Raw genomic sequence first — 21349 nt, 5'->3', positions numbered from 1 at the left:
ATCAGATATCACGTTTATAATAATGCTTCATTCGGTTTCTAAAACCCGGGTGACAGTGAAAAGGCTATTGCCCATGTCATAGAGCAGTGGTTCTCAAACGGGGGTCCGCGGACCCTTGGGGGTCCGCGAAGGCATTCTAGGGGTCCGCGAAGCCCTGCCTCATCGGTCACGCCTGGCAATAATAGTTGTATTTTTTTTTTCAGATCGAGAAGAATGTTTCAGTTTTGGGTCAGTTGTCTCGTGTGTATGTCAATAAGAGAGGTGTACCTCACATTAACCCTTAGTTATGCACATTAATTAAATCATTGTTATATGTAACCTATACCTTTCTTATCCTCTCACCACGAACGGGGTCCTCCATCATCTCCGCCGATCCACAAGGGGTCCGCGAATGGTTGAGAACCACTGCCATAGAGGTTGAGAACCACTGCCATAGAGGCTTACTGTAATAAATTGTATATGTAGAGAGTTTGGTCAATGGGAGGCGCGGGCAGAGCCAGAGCGTACGGCAGAGTCGGAAAGAGGGCTTGGCATGCTCTCTTGACCAACCAGAAGCCGAAAAGAATCCCCTAGCGGTGGTAGCGGCAAACAGTTCTGATCAAAAGTCTATGTTCGTATATGGTTTTAATAAGCGCGAAAGAGTGAAGTGTAGTAACTCTTCGTGGTTGAAAATAGGGTACGCGTGTCGTTTTGATCATGATCATGCAGAAAGATGTAAGAAACGAATGCGCCGCGTAACTCTGTTTTGCGCGGACAGGATGTGACCGTTCGGGCGGCAGATTCCCGGCACTGGGCGCTTGATGTACGGATCATGTCGATAGTTCCGCTAGTCGCACTCTTCCACCATCATTTTGGATTAAAGTGATTGAAACATCACGTGTATTATATTCTCAGCCATTGAGAGTTACTCCAATGCAGTTATCAGGTTTGTTTCTTACGACCACCGCCAGGGTATTATTTCCGGCTTCTGGTTGGTCACATTCAAATTTCTGAAGACGCCCTGGAACACGCCCAGCCCGCTTTCGGCCAATGGCGCCACCTCATTTACGAATGGCCAAACTCTCTACATTTACGGCTCTGCTGAAGGGGCTGAAGGGGAGAGATTTTGCGGGAGCACAGGTTCTCGTGTTGTCTGGTGCGTGGGAATGGAGGAATGGACGAAAAGGTTATTACAGTAACGTAGAGGAGGTTAGATGATTGGTGGAAAAGGTCTAGAGAAGTTGATATTATACAAAATTCGGGATATATGCTTATTAACAAGGGACAAAATTTAATGCAAAATTTGTAAACTGATATAAACTAGGCTAGGCGGCGCAAGCTGCCGCTTTTACGTACCGGAAGCACTAGACGTAGAAGCCCGAAAGCCCCGAAAGAGTTCCGATTCCGATCCGAAGTTCGCGACATATCCAACCCCAACCGACCCCAGCCAGCCCCAACCGTGCCCCAACTGCCCCAACTCCCTCCCTACTCGTGATCTCTATGCCCTACTCGTGTCACCGACGTCACCCGTTGTTCACCTCGTCACCGGCCCAGAGATAACGAGACGTTTGAGCTTTGAGCGCCGTGAATTTCGAACTCTCGGCGCCTGTCACCGTCCGTCGCTTCCGCAGCGCGCCTTTGACAACTTTGTGTGTAGTGCTTCAAAAACTCGTCGCCCCTGGCTGGCTCGGGCGGACCTTGCTCGAAACAGTAAGTGCGTCCGTGCGCTTTACGTGCAAATAGTTCCACTGGTTCCACGCCCAAAGCTGGTTCCTTTTTCTTTTTTTAACTTTTGTCTTGCTTCCGCACGAGGAAACGTCGCTCGTTTCCGCTGTTTCGTCACCAAGAGGTGTCGCGTTTCTACCGTGGTTTTCTACGTCGTATAAATCCTGCGGTTTGCGTCCTAGTATTCGTCGATTCGTGTGCATTCATTCTAAAGGCACGCTGGGTGTCGGAAGTAAAATTTCTCGACGAGCATTCACTGGCTTCATTCGAGATCGAGTCCCACTAAATCGGGTAATTAAACCGCTAAAGCCACTCGAAAGCTTTTCTACTGCGCGACCAGCTTGAGCTCGAGGCTATCGCTGAAACGTTTCATAGGAAGTTGACAAACTTGACGCCAGTGAAAGACTTCAAATTGTTTAAATTTTCTTTTCCCTGAAAGAGCCCTGTGCATGCATATCGAAGTACCTATGGTGTATGCGCGAGTTGTCATCCACCTGGCCGCACTTTTTTTGTGGAAACAGGAAAAAGTATATCTGTTCAATTCAAAGACCACAGTAGTCGTTCTGCATTGATGGCATTGCAGGATTCAAATGATTCTCTCGTGGCCTGGTGGGTTGTTCCGAAGACGTTACTTTCAGGCTGATAGTACTCAAAGTAATGTTCGTGCTTTTCCTGTTTGGCTTTCTGTGCAGAAGGCCATTGTATGTGTGTCCTTTCGGCACATGTGAATAGAGGTCGATGTGCTTCATAATTCAGAAAACATGTAAAGGGGGGGTGCAACGATTTTATGTTAAAAGAATTTGCATCTCGTCATTTTTATGCTGTTTATCGTGTCCCGGAGGATAGAGAAAACATCTCCTTCATTAATAAATGTTGTGATTCTGCTGCATAATTGCAAAGCAAAAGTCTAGCTTTTCCCCCCACCTGCAGCCAAGTGGCAGCGGAAGGAACTATGGCGAGAAGATTACGTGACCTCGCTCGGCTCTAAGCTTTAGCATAACGCCTGCTAATGTCAGTAGAGAGAGGGAGAGGAAGCGTTCTCCAAGGAGAGCACACGGGAACCTACACGGCACTCCGAATGACGTCGCTAGGGATATGACCAGGTGTAACCCTGAAGACTGGGAGTGAGTTGAGGGGTGCCCGAAATGCCAATATTTATCTTTTTTTTTTTACGCAATAACTAGGACACACAGGCGAAAACGGGTTTCTGTTCTTTACTTCAGAAGTGTCAGAGGGCAACTTCCACAAATTTTTGACCGAAGTCCGGAAATCGTTGCACCCCCCCTTTAAGAGGAGAGTACTGTTGGGACCGAACAGTTCTCCAAGCAGGATCGGGTAGGACCGCCAGTACAGGAACTGGGGGACGATTCCAGACAGGAACGTCAGGAGATATGAGGGTGTTTTGCTATATAAACTCTGTTTAATACACATCTACGGAAGTGTTTACATCGTCCGAGAGCACACAGTCGCGGATGCTTTCTGATCTGTTTAAAGGGCGACTTGGCCCCACCTTTTAGTAGGGAGTCCCTGCAGTAATGTTCGCAGCCAGTAGTAGCGAAGCGAGCCCTGCCCATGTCTTCTTCCCTCCACACCCACCTCGCACCCGCTGGAACAGGCTGAACTCGGGGACTCTGTCAGCCTGAAGAGACCGGTTTAACCTTTTGCGCAGGTGTGTCGCGGTGCCAGGTGGTGTTGCCAGTCATTAGCGGCTCGGACGGCCGGTTGCTGACTGTTAATGGGACGGCATCCCCCCGCCTGGGGGGGCGAGAGGAAAGAAAGAGGCCTCCGCAGGGGCCTATCCCAACGGGGGGTAACTTGTCGGTGGCTTTTGGGGCATGAACAAAAGGCATGCAAGCAGTCATGTGATTCACCCAAGTCGGTCTCGAAGGAGAAAATCTTAGGAGCAATCTTAGAACTTAATTCTGCTTGCCTGGTGTCCCAGGTGGATGCTTCTCTCAAGACTTACCAGTGCTTGAATGAATCCGGTCGGACGGCAGCTTGTACCTCCTGGTGCCACTTCGTGCCATTTTAAATTATAACAGCCGATATATACCACATACCCTAAGACATGCTGGACAGTGACAACAGAAGACCCTCTTTTTCTTAGCTGGAACATCCTCGACAGTATCCAGGATTAGAATAAGAAAACATGTAACCTTCCTTCGACTTCTGCCGCCTAGTACTATAGTCTCCGTTTGGTTACGTCCACCCTTGCAATGTCTATTTCTTCTTTAGCCACTACGGCGCCACTCCATGGCCACAATAGAAATCTTTACTTCACTCTATTTTACATTTACTGCAGGCACGAGCACTTGTAGTCACAGACGGGACGAGAAGTGCGGAACATCTCTTTCGGATGTTCAGCCTTCAGCATATGCTTGTCGCCTTCCGTCTGCACGTTCACACTCAAAGCTCACAGGACAACTGATAGACCTCCCTGCCATTCTTATCCTGTTGGTGCCTTTAGCTATGCCAGCAACTCGCCCCATTGAATCTCTTGTGAACGGTGCAGTGGCGGAGTTCCGAGCCAAGGACATCGGACTGCGTGCCCAGAAGAAACTGCTGAGTCGCATGAGCAACAAGACGGTGGCCAAGGCCTTCATCGATGACGTGTCGGCTGGTCTCCTGGACAGCCTGTACCGTCTGGTCAAGCAGCTCACGGGGAACAAGAAGGACGCTGAGAAGCTGACCAAGAACATGATCAAGGTGGGTCCCGCTGACATCTTTGCTGAAACTTGAGCGCTGTGCTGAATCAGCTCACCAGTGTTTTAGCGTAGTGCTAATTCAGTACAGAGCTGATTTGGTACAGCAGGATTCAGCACAGCAGCGAGAGCTGCAAGACTGGCAGTGCGAATGTGGATGATTGGACTTGATGGCTTTTTTTAAACTAATCTGTAAAGCCCAAAGAAACACCTTGCAGTTGATAATCCTGTTTCTGTTAACATCAAAGCATTTTTTTTTTTTGTGCCTTGTGCATTGTGTACAAATAACTGTTCTGTTTTGGGATGACAAAGTAGCTGCAAAGGACAAAGCAATCTGAACCTTATCATATCTTCTAGTCAAACCTGCTATTTGCTCCACACTTCTCAAATCAGTTTTTGTTTTTGTTTTAATAAATGTTGTACATTCTATTGAATGCATTACAGGAGGGGTATGTACAAAATAGGATACATAACAGAGATGTATCTCTTCAAAGCACAGCCGCACTTTTTTACATTATACCACTCACGAAGTGCGACAAAGGTAAGAAATTAGTACAAAATCACATACCATTAAGCGTTTTTCAAACGATTCTAGTGTGTCACACTTAACATTTTCAGGAAGCCTGTTTTTACTTTCCTAACAAAAGAGTACTTATTATTTCGTGGTATTTGAAGGGACTTGTTGTGCACCCCCCGTACTGCTCTCGTCACATGTGGTTTTAGAAAACGAGAAGTGCCCACATTGAGCAAGTTTCGTGAGAGCACGATTTTATTTTGGGCACCAGTTGCTAGTAGTGACGTGACATCTGATTTAATAAATTTGACAAAATTAGCCATTTGCTGCACTATAAAAAAAGAAAATAATTTGGTAGGCACAGTGACTGGTGTGCACAGAGTTAATGGTTGGAGCACAGTGGTACATCGCCTGTAGTGGCAATTGGACACACACAGAAAACAGTGCATCTGTTATTCTTTGCGCACCGACCTATTCATAATAGAAGATGCCATGGTGTCTTGTCGTCGTACGCCAGCGTTGCATTTCCGCAGCATGCTACGAGATGACCTGTTGGTGTCTGTTTTACCCATTTGCTTGAAGGGAACTGGTATCGAGAACTTTGGGACATACCTTCCAACGTTTATCTTTCAGTTTGCACAACAGGCGAGACAACAAAGGCCTGATCGATATAGAAACGAAAACAAAGCAGATAGCTGTTACTGCTCATTGCACCCACTGTCAAACAATTCTTTTTACCGTTCCCGGTAGAATTTGTCAGGAAGATGCGGCCTTGCAAGTTTCATTGCCTCTGAATTTCAACCACCCGCAAAAAAATTAGACAAAAACAACTGCTGTAAAAAAAGAACCCGGGATTCCTTGCAGAAAACATAATTAGAGGGGATAATTCAGATTTCGTCACAAACGGAGCTTCATAGGCTCCGAACCCTAGTTGTAGCTAGATTCGCTGACATTCTAAGAAACGCGAGGCTCGGCTCATGACGTGTACGCTTCTCGCTTCGTGATTGGTGGTTCTTCAGCGTTCTTATCGGTGAATGCCGCAATCTTATTGGCCGCGGAGCGACATCAATGCTTTGGAGAGGTTGCGCTTCTTAATAATGTGTCAACGACTATACTTCCGTCGACGTTTTTTCTGCCCGGTCGGTCCCCCAGATGGTGGTGAAAGTTGGCGTGCTCCATCGCAACGAGCAGTTCTCGCCGGAGGAGCTCCAGCTCGGACGGGACCTCCAGCGCAAGCTGCGTTCCCTCGCCATGTCGGTGGTGAGCTTCCACGAAGTGGACTACTCGTACGACCGGCAGTACCTGCTGGGCGCCGTGCAGGAGTGCGGCGCCCTCCTCAAGGACTTGGTGCGGCACCACCTCACCCCCAAGTCGCTGGTGAGGGTGGATCACGTGTTTGGCTTTTTCGGAACACCCGAGACGCTGGATGCCGTGTTCCGGGCGGACAGCGTCCATCGGGACTCCCTCGCAAGGGTGGTGGCAGACCTGCACAAGGCGCTTGACCAGGGTAGCCTCTGAGAAGGGTTTCCTTAGAGCTAAACTGCCAGTTGCTTTGAAGCTTCTGCAATCGCTTCAAAATTTTTGTTACCGTGGCACCGGTTCCCACCTCCATCCCATCCTCGTCGCCACTTTTGTTGCGAATTCCAGCCTGCTAGCAACTCATAGACGTCACATTTAGGACTTTCGTGACACCGAGTCACAACTGTGTACTATCGCGATCGGTATGACTTGAAATACCCGATTCGGCCTCTTTCTGCATCTCCTGTCTCCACAAGCTCTGTGATCTCTCTATTTGTGAGGAGTCTAAAATATGCAACATCAACTTTGCATACCATTCCTACACTCATCTTCCCCTCAAGAACCGTAGTAAAAATGTCCGGCTTCACACGGAGCATTACTATTTCCCCCTTTTATGTAGATAATTGAGATATGTGTAGGTGCATTTTAGATTAGATGTACGTCGTCTTATCAAAACGTGCACTTTTCAAATGCCAAAAGCATTGCTTCTTCCTCCGATAACCAAATCTTGTAACAACTACTCTGCGTGGCGTAAGAACGGTGTGCAAAACTTCCTTTTTTTCTTGAGGTGAAAACGAGTATAGTTCCAACCACAACTCTCTCAAAACCTGGCAGATACACCAAAGAAGCACGAAGGACAGTTTAGGCTCATATTGAATGCGGAAGTACACACCAACAATCGCAGCGTGGGCATAGTTCGACCAGGCTCTCGCACCTGCACTTTGCTTGTCTTCGTCGTCGCTAAAAATCTCGCTTCTGGGATATGGCGGAGCGGTTCTTTCTGTCAAGCGGAGGACAATGAAACGAGTCCTGGAGGCTGCCGTTTCAGCGTAGCCTCTTGAAAACTGGGTCTTAATGCCCTGCTATACTTTGTTTTGCTTTGCAATAGACCGTGGGAGACGCTACGAGCTGACAAAGCCAATCCAAAGCCATGTGAATGTCAAGTGACCTTCAGGAGGCTGCAGCAGTGCGCGGGTATGTAGTCGTGTGAAACGTTCGCTGCACTGGATTGGCTTGGATAGCTCTTTGCATCCGCTACTATCTGTCGTAAGGTGAAACGGAGTGTGTGAGGGCGCTCAAGGAGGTAGTCGCTCCATTATATCTCAGTCGAGGCAGTCGGTCGTTTGTTACCCTGTCTCCAAGATTGCGTTGCCTGGCTTGGGACGTACTCCCCAAAATATAGCCTCGTAAGTCTGTGCCTTGGTGTAACCTATCCTCCATGGCAGTTGGTGTTCCGCAAACTGTTCAAGCACACAACTCTAGAGTCACCTCCAAAGGGTAGACTCACAATCATGTGCCTTATAACTACGTCTCCACGAACGGCGGATAAGGTGTATAGTTTAGGAGGGTTGTGTTGGGAATGAAGCCAGTCTTGCCTCTAAGTGAAATTGCAGGGGACGTGCCAGGGGAAAACATTTTTTTTGTTATTTACGATAACTGAATTAAATCTTTACAGTTTGTAGTGCTTGATTTCCTTTTTATAAATCTGGTGTTGGTTTTAATATAGCTTGTTTTTATGTTCTGGATGCTATGCAGAAAAAAAAAACATTCTTGCACTCACATGGGGCATGGCAACACGCCTAAAAGGGCCTAGTAAAATAATCTGATTTGCTCCTTTTAAGCCACTGGGTGCAATGAAGAAAAATAATGTGTGCAGTACCTATTTAATTCTAAAATAACTAAAAATCACAAAAACTCTTTTTTCCAAAGGGCTAATGAAAGTGTCTTAAATTTTTCATAAATATAAAAAAAATATACATTCTTACCAAACCTTCATAGTTGTATTTTACATATCCTAAAGCATATGTATGCCAAGTTTAGTGGTGATAGGACAAAGTTAAGAACAAATATACTTGTGTGCAAACTGCGAAGATGCCCCAAAATTAGACAGATAAACACGTTCAAATGTTATCACGATGTGTAGCGACACTCTTTCTCGACGGGAAAAGGAATTTTTTGTTAATAATTTTCTGAGAGAAATTAAGCTACATGAGACTGCAATGGAGGGGAGGTGGCTAGGCCCACTTCTCAACATAAATGTGATGGCGGGCGACGTCACAATTTGAAGAACCACACACACAAAAATGGCTTACAATTTATGCCGTTCTGGGCTGCCGGGAGTTCATGTGCGTATCTAACTAATTTCACGATCATAACTGACCCTTATTATTTTTATATTTAACATATAACGACTAAAAAATAATAAAACACCATAAAACCCAAAATGATTGTTTAAAATATATTTACGTTTTTCAACCAGCACCTCCCCTTAGACTTTTTTTTTTTGTGTGTGTTTGTGTGTGTCACAAGAGGTGCCTTGTCTTAGGGTGTGCACTAAGAAAATATCATAAAAGAATTGTCTCAGACTTCAATGGCGAGCAGTGTCTCCTGAGGGATACCTCCGAGGTCTGCAAAACCAGGAAATCATACAGGACTATGCACTTACTTAACCTAGAAGAAATCTCAGACTATGTTCTTTTGCACTGCCCATTGTCTTTAAAGCCACTAAAGATGGCATTGACTGCCGCTCCAAGTAACCCTATGACACCGTACATACCGCTCGGTTAGCCTGTTGCAGTACGTGGAGCATTCTCAAAGGGACCGTTTTCTCAGAGGTTACTCTGGTCAAGCCACAACCTGGACCTTGGATCGAAAGAATTGTCCATGTGGCTACCTTTATAGTTGGGCCATCTTGTTGATGCATGCTGTCTAGATAACCTTGGAGGGATTGTATCCGGTGTTTCCTAAATGTGGGCCTTTGGGGCATTCATCCTTACAAGCTCTGCACTGCCCAAGAAGCAACCAATGTGCAAGCCCTCATTATGCGTGGCACAATTTCTGTAAATGCCTCGAAACATGTGGCCTATCTCGAATGGTGTCTGAAAGAGTAACCCCTTATAGACCTTTTACTAAATCACCCAAGCACAAAGGAGCATGCTGCGAGTAGTTGAGTGTGCTGCAAGTGCTGGCATCTGCAGTGGTAAATGTTCTAAAGCAAAAGCCTCAAACAAGTCGCATTTTGCGTGTGCATTCGTCAACACCGTATTTTGAATATTTATTTTAGACCTTTGATACTAGTAGTGCAAGCACATGCAGTGTGTGTGTATGTTTCAGGCTTTCTCCTTGGTGCTTGGATAATTTGGCAAAAAGTCTATGCGAAGCGCAAGTTCATCTGCTTCTTGAACAGGGGTTGCGATGATGTCAGAACGCGAGATCTTATTGTCTGATTTAAAAAAATAGTGGGTAAACCTCGAGGCATCTAGCATTGAGATCTACCCACTATCTTTCCGATCAAAGCCAATCGGAGTTTGGCGTCGTCCTGACATCGCTGCAACCCTTGTGCAAGAATCGGACGACTTGCTCTCCACATTGGTGTCTGCATCTCCAAGTAGTTAGTCCTAACCTGTACGGCAATAATATAAGCCTGCTCGCTCTTTACATTTTTCCCCAGTTTCTGCGACACCGGTGCCAATATTTTATCTTTCCAAAGTGTCCTTGTGCCTTTTTGGCAGAAACCAGACGCTTGTCTTCCTGCACACAATTTCAATGCACCCTACTGTGTACACTTGGTGGTATCGTGTGCCGTGTCACAGTGTAGCGTGTGAAACACCATGTGCACTTCATATGGTATTGTGTGCGGCATTTTGGTATACGTTGCTATATACCGCGTGCAAGTTCCACGGTGCTGTGTACTGTATGCCCTTTTTTTTTATATTATGCACTGCATCTTGGTACACGGTGCCTTGTACACAATTTGTACAAAGAACTTGCAAGCAAGCCTGTCCTCACTGCTCAAACAACTACTATATACAAACCAGTGCTTTGTGCCACCTTCCTTACTGCCGTTTTCGAACAAACCACGGGCAGGCCTTTACGCCCGTTCGAAGCGTTTGTCTTCCTCACGGCCGTCTCTGCGGTCGTTTGCGGCAGATCTGGTCGCGATGCTCAACTGTGGATGTTCGGGTCGCCTGTCAGTATGCTCCCGATGCACCCACAGTCAAGTCACACTAATGCTTGTCTCGCAAGTGTCTATGGAGTGGTGATTACTTTACTACCACTTAAGACAACTCTCTTTATGTTGTTTCACACACATTCCTTCATATTAATATTATTATTATTAGTGTGCATTTCGTGCAACTCTTGGTTCGCACTCGAGCACACTGAAACGTGGATGTGTGAACCAGCCTTTACACACGTGCTTTGTAGCTACTCATCACGCACCTTGTGCCTGTGTTCTTGTGAACAAGTTTTCTCATTTATGCAATGTGCCACCGTCGTGCCAGTGACGTGCATTTACTTCTCGTTTTAGTCCAAGCGACGCTGTTTCACATTTGGACGTTCCGCGAGTGTACTTAAAGCTCACAGCACTGCGAGGCTCCTCAACTGTAGGTTTCTTTAGGACGTCAATGCTAGTCTTTGAATCCGCTGCATTTATATTTGTGTTTGCTAATTGTTATATTATTTTATTGATTATGAAGTAACCTGTATATATATATAGTTTCTGGAAGTTTTCGTCTTGCTCACGCACCGGCGCAAGCTGCTTCTGTGAGCGTGTGTGACGAGTCTGTGATTGTGTCACCGTTTGTACTAAACTGGTCCCAGAGAATTGTCCTGACAATATGCTGCCAGCATTTATACTTATGTAAAGGTGTTTCTTTTTTTTACACTGGAGCATTTTTGCGGTTACCATGTGAACTTAATAAATGGAAAGGTTGCGTTTGTAGAAAGCATGGTTGATGTACGTTCTTGGAGTTTTCACTTTTAAAAAACCCCAACCTGTTTGCGTCCTACCTGCAGGAAGTGAATTTGGTTGTCTTTTTTTAAGTTCAATAGAAGTGATGCTGTGAAACTTCGAAAAAATGTGAATGTTTTGATACTAAACAAATGCGCTGTTCTTTCAACAAAATTTGGGAATCGGTTCAGTTATTTTAATTGTTGTGTCTCTTAGGGAATGAAGTAGTAAGCTGGGCTCTCTTAGGGAGGCAGTGAAGGATTCAGTGCACGGGCCTTCTGTTTGGGTAAACACTGAGCGCTGTAGAGAACAAGTTGGATAAGGCACTCCCTGTAGTTCAGTGTCCCCGTAAAAAAGCAGCGACATTACTCTTGCTTCATTGGTACTACTGTGCTGAATGCATTGATTAAACATGCTTTGCATTAGTGGAAACATCACAGGTTTTAATAATAAACGAGAAAAATAGCTTCTTATTTTGGAGATAGGTCCTAGATTTAACCGGTCGGACTGTTATTTCTTTGTTGTGGTGTCCTTGTCCGTAATGAAGTTTTCCTGTTTCCGCAGCCTTTTGGAGCTTGTAGCTGAAAAGGGAAAAAAACAGCTGCTACATCATGACGTTACAAAACTTGACCAATCTTTGAAATATTTTGAGATCATTTCAACTTTGTGCTGTTAACTTAGTCTAATCCATTCTGTTTCGTGCTTGATTAACAGCTTTAATTGCAGTATCATTGGTGACACGACACCAGCTGCGAGGCTGCTGCTTAATATTCCACTGCCTCTTCATTGTCACCATATTGGTAAGCTTGAGATAAAGATCTGATAACCACTTGGCAGTAAATACTTTTAGGATTTGGTTAAGAAAACAGGCCTTCGACATATTCAGTCCACACTTCTGCCTGGTGTGCCTTGTAATGTGGAATGAGGGAAGATTTTGGCTGGTCTGTAACCTCATGTTCAAATAAAGGCAATTGTTTTTAATTTGAGCTATGACTCTAATTGTCTAAAAAAGCATTTCTGAAGAGTTGTGAATGCGAAAGCATGTACATCATTCTTGCTGTACAAATGTTGGCGCGCTGACTGGCGCTGACCTGGTGCTGACTAGAGTTCCTGTAAAGGCTCCCTACGGGAACCAGGGTCGTGCGTTCATCCCCGTGGCGCCGGTTTTTCTGCACGGCAGTCATAGTCCGCTCCTCGCGTGACTGGACCCGGCGAACAGCAGCGCTGAACGTTCGAGGCGCGCGGTGCACTCAAAGGCAGGGAAACGTACGCCGGGGCGCGTGCAGCGCCTACTTTTCTGCGCGGCACTTGATCCGGCTCCTCACATGATCGGATCTCGGCGAATAGCGGCGCGGCGGCACGTGGAAAACAGACGCGCAACTCTGGCTCCCTTAGGGAGCCTATACAGAAACTCTAGCACTGACGGACACACAACGCCATAAGGCCATTCCATGGTGCTGCGTGTCCGGCGAATGGGACCCTGATCGACGCGCGCTAGCCAATGGGATCGAAGCAGTGTAAAAGGTGCCATGGCTAACCGGCGAATGGGAGCTGGCTTGACCTGGAGAAGGATTTAAGAGCCGTTTGGCCTGGTTTCAAAGCTTATGACGTCAGCTCGCTTTATGAGACAGTTAATGCTCTTGCATTAAAAGGGTCTCCTGAAACTGCAGAAAACACCGTTGGGGCTCCTTGGGAGTTAACACCTATGTCACATGAGAGCCGTGTGCACGTTTACTGTTCACTTTCTCCGATATTCCTTGTTTTTATAAAGCCTAGAAACTATACAGGTCAATGAAATCGTTGAAATTTCTGGGATCCCCCTCAAAAATTATACAAGTTTGACCCAGCCGACCACAGAATGTGTCGCAGGCCTTCCAGGGAAGAACAAAAGGGCGCCTGAACAGCACCACCTACCGAAGATTCGCTCTCGTTTTTGACGCACACCGGGAGATGGTGCAGCGCGGCAAGAAAGGCGGCAAAGCGCATGACCACGACTTTGTGCGCCGCGCAAATGAGTTTCTTTTTGCATGTTCTGACCACTGACCCTGGATGGCAGTCTTTTTATATAGTTCCCTATGGGCGTAAAGCTTTTCCGAGTTGGTTTTTTGTTACAGCCAAACACAACAGAACTCCATGAAAATCGGCCGACTAAACACATTCCGCATTAATAAAAATTCCAGAACTACGGGAGCTCGCTGTAAGTACTTGCCACGCTGTCGACGTTACCCCCAAAGCGCCACTAAGCATGGTGCACGATAGCAGCCCCCAAGTGGCAACAAATTACGCCGCCAGAGTTAGCACGTCGTGCTCTTCTGACGTCAAGATCCCGAGAGTGGGCCATAGAAACGCCGGCGAAAAAGGCGAGAAGACGCCAAGTTTGCCGTTGTCGCACCACTTTAGTTCTTGTCGACTCCCACGGCGGCAGAGCAACCTACAGCAGAATGGGCGTTTGCTGCATCCACCTCCGCCATTGTGCCGCTTTTACGACAACGTCAGGCGGAAATCGGGGACCACATTTGGGGACACATTCCAGGCACCTTACCACTAGGGCAACCAGCGTAGCGCACCTGTCACGTGGCACACTTCGCAGTCGATGCCTAGCGCCAGCAGCTCCCGCAACCAGACGACCTGCTTGGCGGACAGCGTGTCTCCCGGACCCTTGACTTCCGCGGCCTGTCGAAAAAACGGACGCCGCCTTCGTAGACTTTTGTAACCACGTTACGTGTCTGCTTGGACGGCGAGAATCTAGCCAACCCCAACGGGCGCCCAGTGTTCTCCGCCGTGGTGGGAAATGTTGTCAGCGCAGTTTGACCGCTTGTCTGGGGGGGGGGGGGGGGGGAAGAGAGGAGAGGAGGGGGTTTTAACATGTGCCGCGCAGTGGCGATACACCACCGCACGCCGGTGCTCGTCCAAGCCGAAACGGGAAGGGTTCTCCAACTAAAATCGAAGCTCCTCAATTAGTGTATCTTTCGACGATGGGACAGCGGCTGCCGTTGGTCGCGGCACACTTTGTGCAGTCATTCTCAATTCTTAGTGTTCGCGCACGAACGACTGCCAACTCGTTTGTAGCATAAGCGCGTATCGCGAGACGTCGACGATTACCTTGAGGTGTCCGTCGACGGGATTCCAGACGACGAGGTCTGGCAGGCCGCTCCGTCTGTGGCGGAAGTTCCGTGCCAACAGGTCGCACAGCCGCCAGAGAACCTCTGGTCCGAAGCAGCGCACCAGTTCCTGCGGACAAACCCAGGTCCCCACGTCTCTAGAGGACCTTGCTCCATGACTGTAGAGCCTCGCTGCACCATGCAGACATTGACATTGTGCTTGCCCGGAAAAGCTTCGACGACTCTAGGTGTAAATGGAATGACAACGACTGTGCGTGTTTTTTTTAGTGCCCAGCTCAATCTTTGTGCCTTCCGCCGTGCTTTGGCTGTGCGTGCGTGCTTGAAGTGCAAGAGACGTTTCCAGCATTTTTGATGGAAGGAAGCTCCCACTGGAGGTGGGACAACTGGAGCTTCTACAGACCGTTCTCACCATGTCGGCGAATATACGGCGTGCAAGTTCGTCTGCTTCTTGCGCAGGGGTTACAGTGACGTCAGAACACCGAGCTCCGATTGGCTCCGATTGAAAGGATGGCAGGTAGACCTCGATGCTAGCTTCCTTGAGGTCTACCAACAATCCTTCCAATCGGAGCCAATCAGAACTTGGCGTTTCAACGTCGCCGTAACCCCGGCACAAAATGCGGACGAACCTGTGCTCCACATATAGTCTGATGCAAACAATTTCAGACTGTCCACAGCCAATCGTGTCACGAAATTTTGCCCTACCTTTCTAGGCGGTTTACGGTTGATAGATAGATAGATAGATAGATGGGGTTTATTTGTGTGCCTGCGAACAGCCAAGTGGCCTGAGCAGCAGTGCACTGTCCTGTACACAGATACATAAAAGTATGAGATAAAAACACAATCAGGCGAAAATGTCTTTCACCAAAAAAGGCATCGTGAGTCTGTTGCAGACGTGTCATTGGGCAAGTGGCCCGCACATCAGGATAAAACGTGTCTCTGCATTTTGATGTCCTCCTGACGGTACCCGGAACCTCAGCGACATCAGCAGCTGGGCGCAATCAAGAGGACCATGCACAATTTGACGCAGGAAATGCATGTCTCTTGCAGTTCGGCTATCGTGCAGAGGCACTAGACCAAGGTCAGTGAGCAGGGAATGGTAATTGTAGAAACGGCGGCGGCCGATATATCGGTCGTATAAGATTCTTATAAACTTACGCTGAACGCTTTCAATAAGATTACTATGTAACATCGTTACAGAGTTCCAAACCACAGACGTGAACTCGAGGCGTGATCTAACCAATGCACAATACAGACATAAAAGACACTCAGAGCGACGAAATTTTTTTTGTCAGCCGTGAAATTACACTTAGTTGGCGAAGTCCTTGACCAACAATGCGAGAGACGTGGAGGCGAAAATCCAATCTCGAGTCCACAAAGACACCAAGATCCCGTACATAGACAACCCGCAGCACTTGCTCTTCAAATATAGTGTAGTCCAAGACTATGCTCCCCTTCTTCCTGGTAAGGGACATTACAAGTCTTTTTTGGATTCAGTTGAAGCCTATTTTTTAAGCACCAATGTTCAACGGAGCAGATGTCATTTTGTATCTGAATACAGTCATTTACATTGTCAACAACACAGGAAAGTTTAAAGGAGAGGGAGTGTGCAGATGAGCTGGCTCAGGTTCAGTTATATTTAAGGTTTCCGGTTACATAATTAATATTCCCCGACTATGGGTTGTGAAAGGATGAGATCTCTCTAGCTGACGGTGATATGTCGGACTTGAACGTTACAACTGCGTGTATTCTGAAATAAATTTACTTCGTACGACGTCTGCATGGCTTTTCACTGGGGCGGCAGTTGGCCTATGTTCAAGAGCAAGGCTTCTGGCACGCGAGCAATGAATGAACACGTGCAAAGAAGTGATAACGCTCTACGAACTGCAGCATGTTGGTAAGTTCAGGGGATATCAAGGGTGAAGGCAGGACAAAACATCTTTTGTCCTGTTTTCGTTCTTTAGGTCACTATCCAAGTACACTTTTACAAGAAAGTTATTGTGCATTAACAAAGCCCTTGAATAAACCACTTGCCTGTATCTGGACAGAACTAAAGCGCTCCCACTGCACCAATCCTGCCTGGCCGCTGTGGCTGTCATAGGTTGAGGCCACCTGCTCTGCTAGTTCCTGAGGCACAGAGAATCCATATAAATGCCCTGACAACTCTAAGGGCACCCCCAACACCAAAAACACTGTGAGCTGTGCACTAGCTCACAAATATTCAGCCAGTTGTGAGCAAAAAAAGAAAAACATGCATTCTGGATAAGCTTGAAGTCTGGGAACCTTGAAGATGTTTCCACTCAGGTGGCACTTGAAAGTATTGTGAAGTGTTCAATACTAAGACATGGTAACCCTGGAGCGAGGGGGAAAAAAAGGACGGACAGACACGAAACTCCAAACGAGCTAGAGAGATTTACTTTTCAGAACACCTCCTTAAATAGGCCCGCAAACCTGCAAGAAGACACACGCTGCCGGAGGTCACACAACCGTGGCAGATAAGAACCAAAGAACAAAAAAGACCGACAAGAGGACACTAGTTTGTGTGGACACAAGGAAGCCCTGAAAGAAACAACGCACACTCTAAAGGCAAGCAAACACAAAGAATTAGCACTTTAACCACACTTCTTCCCCCTGCTGGCGGTCGACCTGATGACACTACCATAGAATACCGCGCATTCGCCCATTCCACAGCGCCCATTACCAAATTTATAAGATCTGAGAAAATATGCTGATAACCGGACAAGTGCCCATCCCCCATTTTTTTGCGATTATCTCCAAAGTTTGAGTGGGCGCTTGCCTGGTATTTTACGGTAATCCAAAGGACAAAAGAATAAAGTGTTAAGAAACATTTTATAGCCAGCCAAAGACAGTCTACGTAGCTGTTTTCCCAACCCAAGACCCAAACTGTATACACAGGAGAATTTCAGTGAATTAAATTTGTACGAAAGATGAGGGATGACTTGAATCGTGCAGACTTGGTTTTGTTGGAAACCGACAAATCCGGGAAGTATGGCGTGCTTCCGATCAATGCGTTCAACGACAGAGCAGACAAGGTGGTTGGCTCCCTTTTTCTCCCTTTCGAAGGACCGCTCAAGCCTTGTCGGTGGTCTATAACAAAACTTCTGAAAGAGTGTGAGTTTCCGTCCGTGGTTAACAGGATTAACAGGATTATGAGTGCTGGTGAGAGTTCTTTCTGCTGCGTAAAGTTCTTGCTTAAGGATCACAAAGTTGATTTGCCCTTGAGGGTGGTAGTTAACAAGGAGGGCTCTTGGCAGAGGGTAGTTTCTACTTTTATCCAAGGTTGTCTTAAGGGTGTCGAGTGCTCAAGCCCTCTTGTATTGAAGAATGCTGACTAGTTACTGGCTGATATTCAACCATTCCACTGTAAGCCGCTAAAGAAGTTTTCACTAGATATTGAGGATTTGTTTTGCTCTTTCGATGACGGCTACTGAAGAATCTCTTTCGTTTGTAGTAATGCATCTGGTCGACTGTATGTCGGAAAGTTAGCTGTCGATTTCTCTCCAGTGCATGCACTCCCGGGTTGAAGTCGGGCGGCACCACGCATTAGCCACATTCGCACCAAGTAAAGAAGCCGTACGTGTGCGTGTTCAACTCGATGTACACACTTCGTGCCTGACGTTTGAGCAAGCGATGTCTTCAGCCACGAGAAGGGACGGCGGCTCGGCGACGTCTTCGTGCAATCAGCTTGCTGGTCGGGTGTGTGGTACGGGATGAATATCAATTCTTTTGATCTGTCCAAAATTTCTCTTTCGAAGGAAAACAGAATTCGCTGGTACCATGAACAACAGTTCTGAAGTAGAGGTCCCACGCTCGTCATACGTTGCCACCAGCGAGTCCCACGAAACGCGAAACGACGCCATATTAGGAATTATGCAGTGAATGCACAGAATGCTTCCGGTTGTCTGTGCAACTTTTTTTTTTTCAATCAATGATTTGCAGCTTTTTGGAAACCACAAAAAATGGATTTCATATTTTTTTTTATTTATTTATTATTTTTTTTTTTTTGTATTGACTGTGTGCCTTCAATTACCCACGACTTTGATTAAATTTGGTGGTTGCGTCGAAACCTTAGAAAACGGCCCGTGACCACGGAAAAGAGAGTGAGCGCGACTCAAACCAACCAGTTCTCGATCGGCGGTTTTCGGGCGGAAAGAAACCCAATTTCGAGCCGCAAATTCTGTTCTGGGTAGTTGAGCTCTCATATGTCACATACAACTAAAAACCTCGGCGAGCATAAATACCCTGTCAGTGTCCCTTTAAGGTCTACTGTGAACATTCAGGCAAAGCTGTTTTTGCAGAAGAACAGGATCTGTATACGTTCCTGGACAGCCCCTGTCCTGTATGAAATATATCTAATGATTATTGACCTTTCTGTGGCTAAGTTGCTCACACAGTTTTCTGCTAGTGTTGTGCTAACTCATAGGCATGTAGACAATATTTTGGTGTATCAATTAGACCCGGTTGTCGGAGATCTTGTCAAGGACCGGTTTTTGCAAGCGGCTCCTTAGTTATTCTTTTCAGTGGAAGAGGCCCAGGGTGGTTTGCTTGCCTTGAGAGAGTGCGTTGGTTCTTTTGGGGCTTCCTTGCGTCCCTACATCCTAGTGTCCTCTTGTCGGTCGCCGGGTTCTTTTGTTCCTTGGTTCTTAGTTGCCACGGTTGTGTGGCCTTGGGCAGCGTGTGTCTGCTTGTGGATTTGTGGGCCTATTTAAAGAGATGTTCTGGAAAATAAATCTTTAGCTGCGTTCGGTCTGTCTGTCTGTTCTTTTTTGTCCCCTCGCTCCAGGGTTACCATGTTTATCCTTAACCAGCTCACCTGCCTACTTGCTTTAACTTGAATAAGAGGTGGTGCAAAACTGGCCGCACATGGGTTAGCACCCCTTTTTACCAGCGTGAAGCGCTAACTAAATGTGTCGCAAACCGAATATCATATAATGAATTACAATACCTCAAGAACCACCATATTTAAGAAATGTGGCTGGTTGTAAAAACCACAAATAACAACCTAACAAAGATTTTAAAAAAAATAGTTAGAAAGTTTTATACATACCGTAGAATACCGTGCATCCGCCCATGCCACACTAAGCGCCCATACCCGAATTTGTAAGATCCGAGAATATATGCACAGTACGTCGATATGTAAAATTGATGACCGGAGAGCGCCCATCACCCATTTTTTCGCGATTATCTCTAAATTTTGAGTGGGCGCTTGCCCGGTATTTTACGGTATACCGTAAAATACCGAGCATTTGCACATTCCCTAATAAGTGCCCACCCCAAAATTTTGCAACACCTGAAAAAATATGCACAGTAGATATATACGTAAAATTAATGACCTAACAAGCGCTCATTCCCCAATTTTTGTGATTATCTTCATATTTTGAGTTGGCGCTTACTCAGTATTTTACGGTATATAAGGGGGTTACCGGCTAGAGATTTAACTTCTGAACTACTCAAGTGATCAGTATGAAATTTGCAGGGGAGATTTAATGTAAGATATAGGTATACTGTACAAACTTTCAACTCTCTAGGACAACTTTACATACCTGCATAAGAAGATGTGTCACTCTTCGTTAAGAAATCTATGATATTTAAAATGAAGCTATTGAGCAAATTTTTGACTGCTTGAACATAAAGTGGGCGATGTGGGACTTTGGGCTATCTAGTTTTTATAACTCAAATATAAATATTTCAGGAAGAGAGATTGTTTCAAAATATGAGATGCATATCTGTCCTATGTCAATTTTTGAAAAAAATTGTTTTTTCTCAATGAGGAGTTTAACAGTAGATAGCCCAATTCCCCAGTAAATTTCAGTTACGAAACATCTTGATGGTGGTATCAGAATACTTTTACCTTCAAACAAAAGATTCCTCGTATGAAATTTGCAGCAAAAAGTGGGACAGAGAAAAATGCATTCAAACATTGAACTCCTTTACCTTGTTATTGCCTCCCAATGTGTTGAAAATATTTTATATCAACGGAACTATTTGGCGTATGGTTATCAAATTTAGTGTAAGGGTGTATGTTAGTTTCTAAAACCGAAAACCTCAAAATTAGAAAATTAATTTTTTCAAAAACATTTGTAATTTAGGCTGATGTCCCTCCTTAAACACATTTTGTAATGAACGAAACTGCCCATCATACAGGATTAGTTCTTCCCTTTTGCCATAGGTGGCCATCGCTCCAATACAGATGTTGCTACGAGACAATCGAGAAACTATTCCGATTCTCAAAAAAAACAGGGCATCACCTCAACGCTGCTTGTGCGGATGTTCTCAAAGACCTTGAGAAAACGCTGTTCCCTGCTTGTGAAGAATCCGTCGGAATGGAGGTCCATCGGAAAAGCCTGGTAGGGTGACCGGAACGCGTCGGGCACACCGTCCGCATAGATGGCGTCCCAGCACAGGATCCCAAAGAGGGCGTGGAATGTGGATCCTTCCCCGTGGATCCCTGCAGACGGAGGTCCCCAATGGGGGGAGGGGGGGGAATTATGACCAAGTGTCTTAACGCATTGCTGCTTGGAGCACGTGGAGCGAGAGCTCGCGCTGCTGAACCCAGTAATCCTTGACTCAATCCCCAACCCTGCCCGTTTCAATCTGGATGAGCGTCGCACCGGCGTGCAGTCGTGCGCCACTAGTCGCAGGTCGTGCATCAACCTTGGATATTCACGCTTCATCCTACAAATCCGAGAAGGCGTACGTTCTATATTGCCAACAGTAATAAAGTAACTGTGTTGCGTCTATCTTTAGACACAGACGATTGTGATGGCAGCGTCACGAAAAAATACTTCCACTTCAATCATATTTTTTGACGGCTAAAAGCCCAAGTTCGTAGCTGTATCTTTGGCAGCGGCTCCTGCTGAGCAACTGGCAATTGCTCCTGCCGAGATTGTGCAGCCGAGGCACATCCTAGAGCAAATAACTCGCGCTTGTACACTAGCAGTGGGGTCATCATACATGTCAATGACATAAGAAAGAGCCGAGAAGCAAAAATTAAACATATTATAAGAATAGCGTTCTGTTCCAAGCGGAAATGAATCGA

The 21349-nt window shown here is 46.3% G+C and overlaps 2 protein-coding genes across 3 annotated transcripts in view; one reads left to right on the top strand and one right to left on the bottom strand.

The window, feature by feature from the left end:
• The first annotated feature begins 1094 nt into the window (after positions 1-1094).
• LOC8036436 (tumor necrosis factor alpha-induced protein 8-like protein) lies at positions 1095-12157 on the top strand. The gene is made up of 3 exons (XM_029979909.3): positions 1095-1689; positions 4217-4410; positions 6073-12157. Coding segments are annotated over exons 1-3 (561 nt in total). The 5' UTR covers positions 1095-1688; the 3' UTR covers positions 6439-12157.
• Positions 11593-21349, bottom strand: part of LOC8036437 (fanconi-associated nuclease 1) — a 27075-nt gene continuing 17318 nt past the window's right edge. Inside the window, exons 11-15 of one of the 2 annotated variants that reach the window (XM_002411832.5) lie at positions 20559-20758; positions 16324-16416; positions 14273-14401; positions 13738-13843; positions 11593-11751 (exon numbers count right to left, since the gene is read on the bottom strand). In XM_002411832.5, coding sequence (XP_002411877.3) covers positions 11681-11751; positions 13738-13843; positions 14273-14401; positions 16324-16416; positions 20559-20758 — 599 coding nt within the window. In that variant the 3' untranslated portion in view covers positions 11593-11680. Of the gene's footprint in view, positions 11752-13737; positions 13844-14272; positions 14402-16321; positions 16417-20558; positions 20759-21349 lie in introns of those variants that run through there. The other variant, XM_042288892.1, reaches the window with a different exon arrangement.

Source organism: Ixodes scapularis, unplaced genomic scaffold (genome assembly GCF_016920785.2).
Source record: "Ixodes scapularis isolate PalLabHiFi unplaced genomic scaffold, ASM1692078v2 PGA_scaffold11__112_contigs__length_91849675, whole genome shotgun sequence".
Classification (NCBI taxonomy): domain Eukaryota; kingdom Metazoa; phylum Arthropoda; class Arachnida; order Ixodida; family Ixodidae; genus Ixodes; species Ixodes scapularis.
The sequence above is the reverse complement of the archived record's forward strand: the minus strand, read 5'-3'. Positions and strand labels throughout refer to the sequence as shown.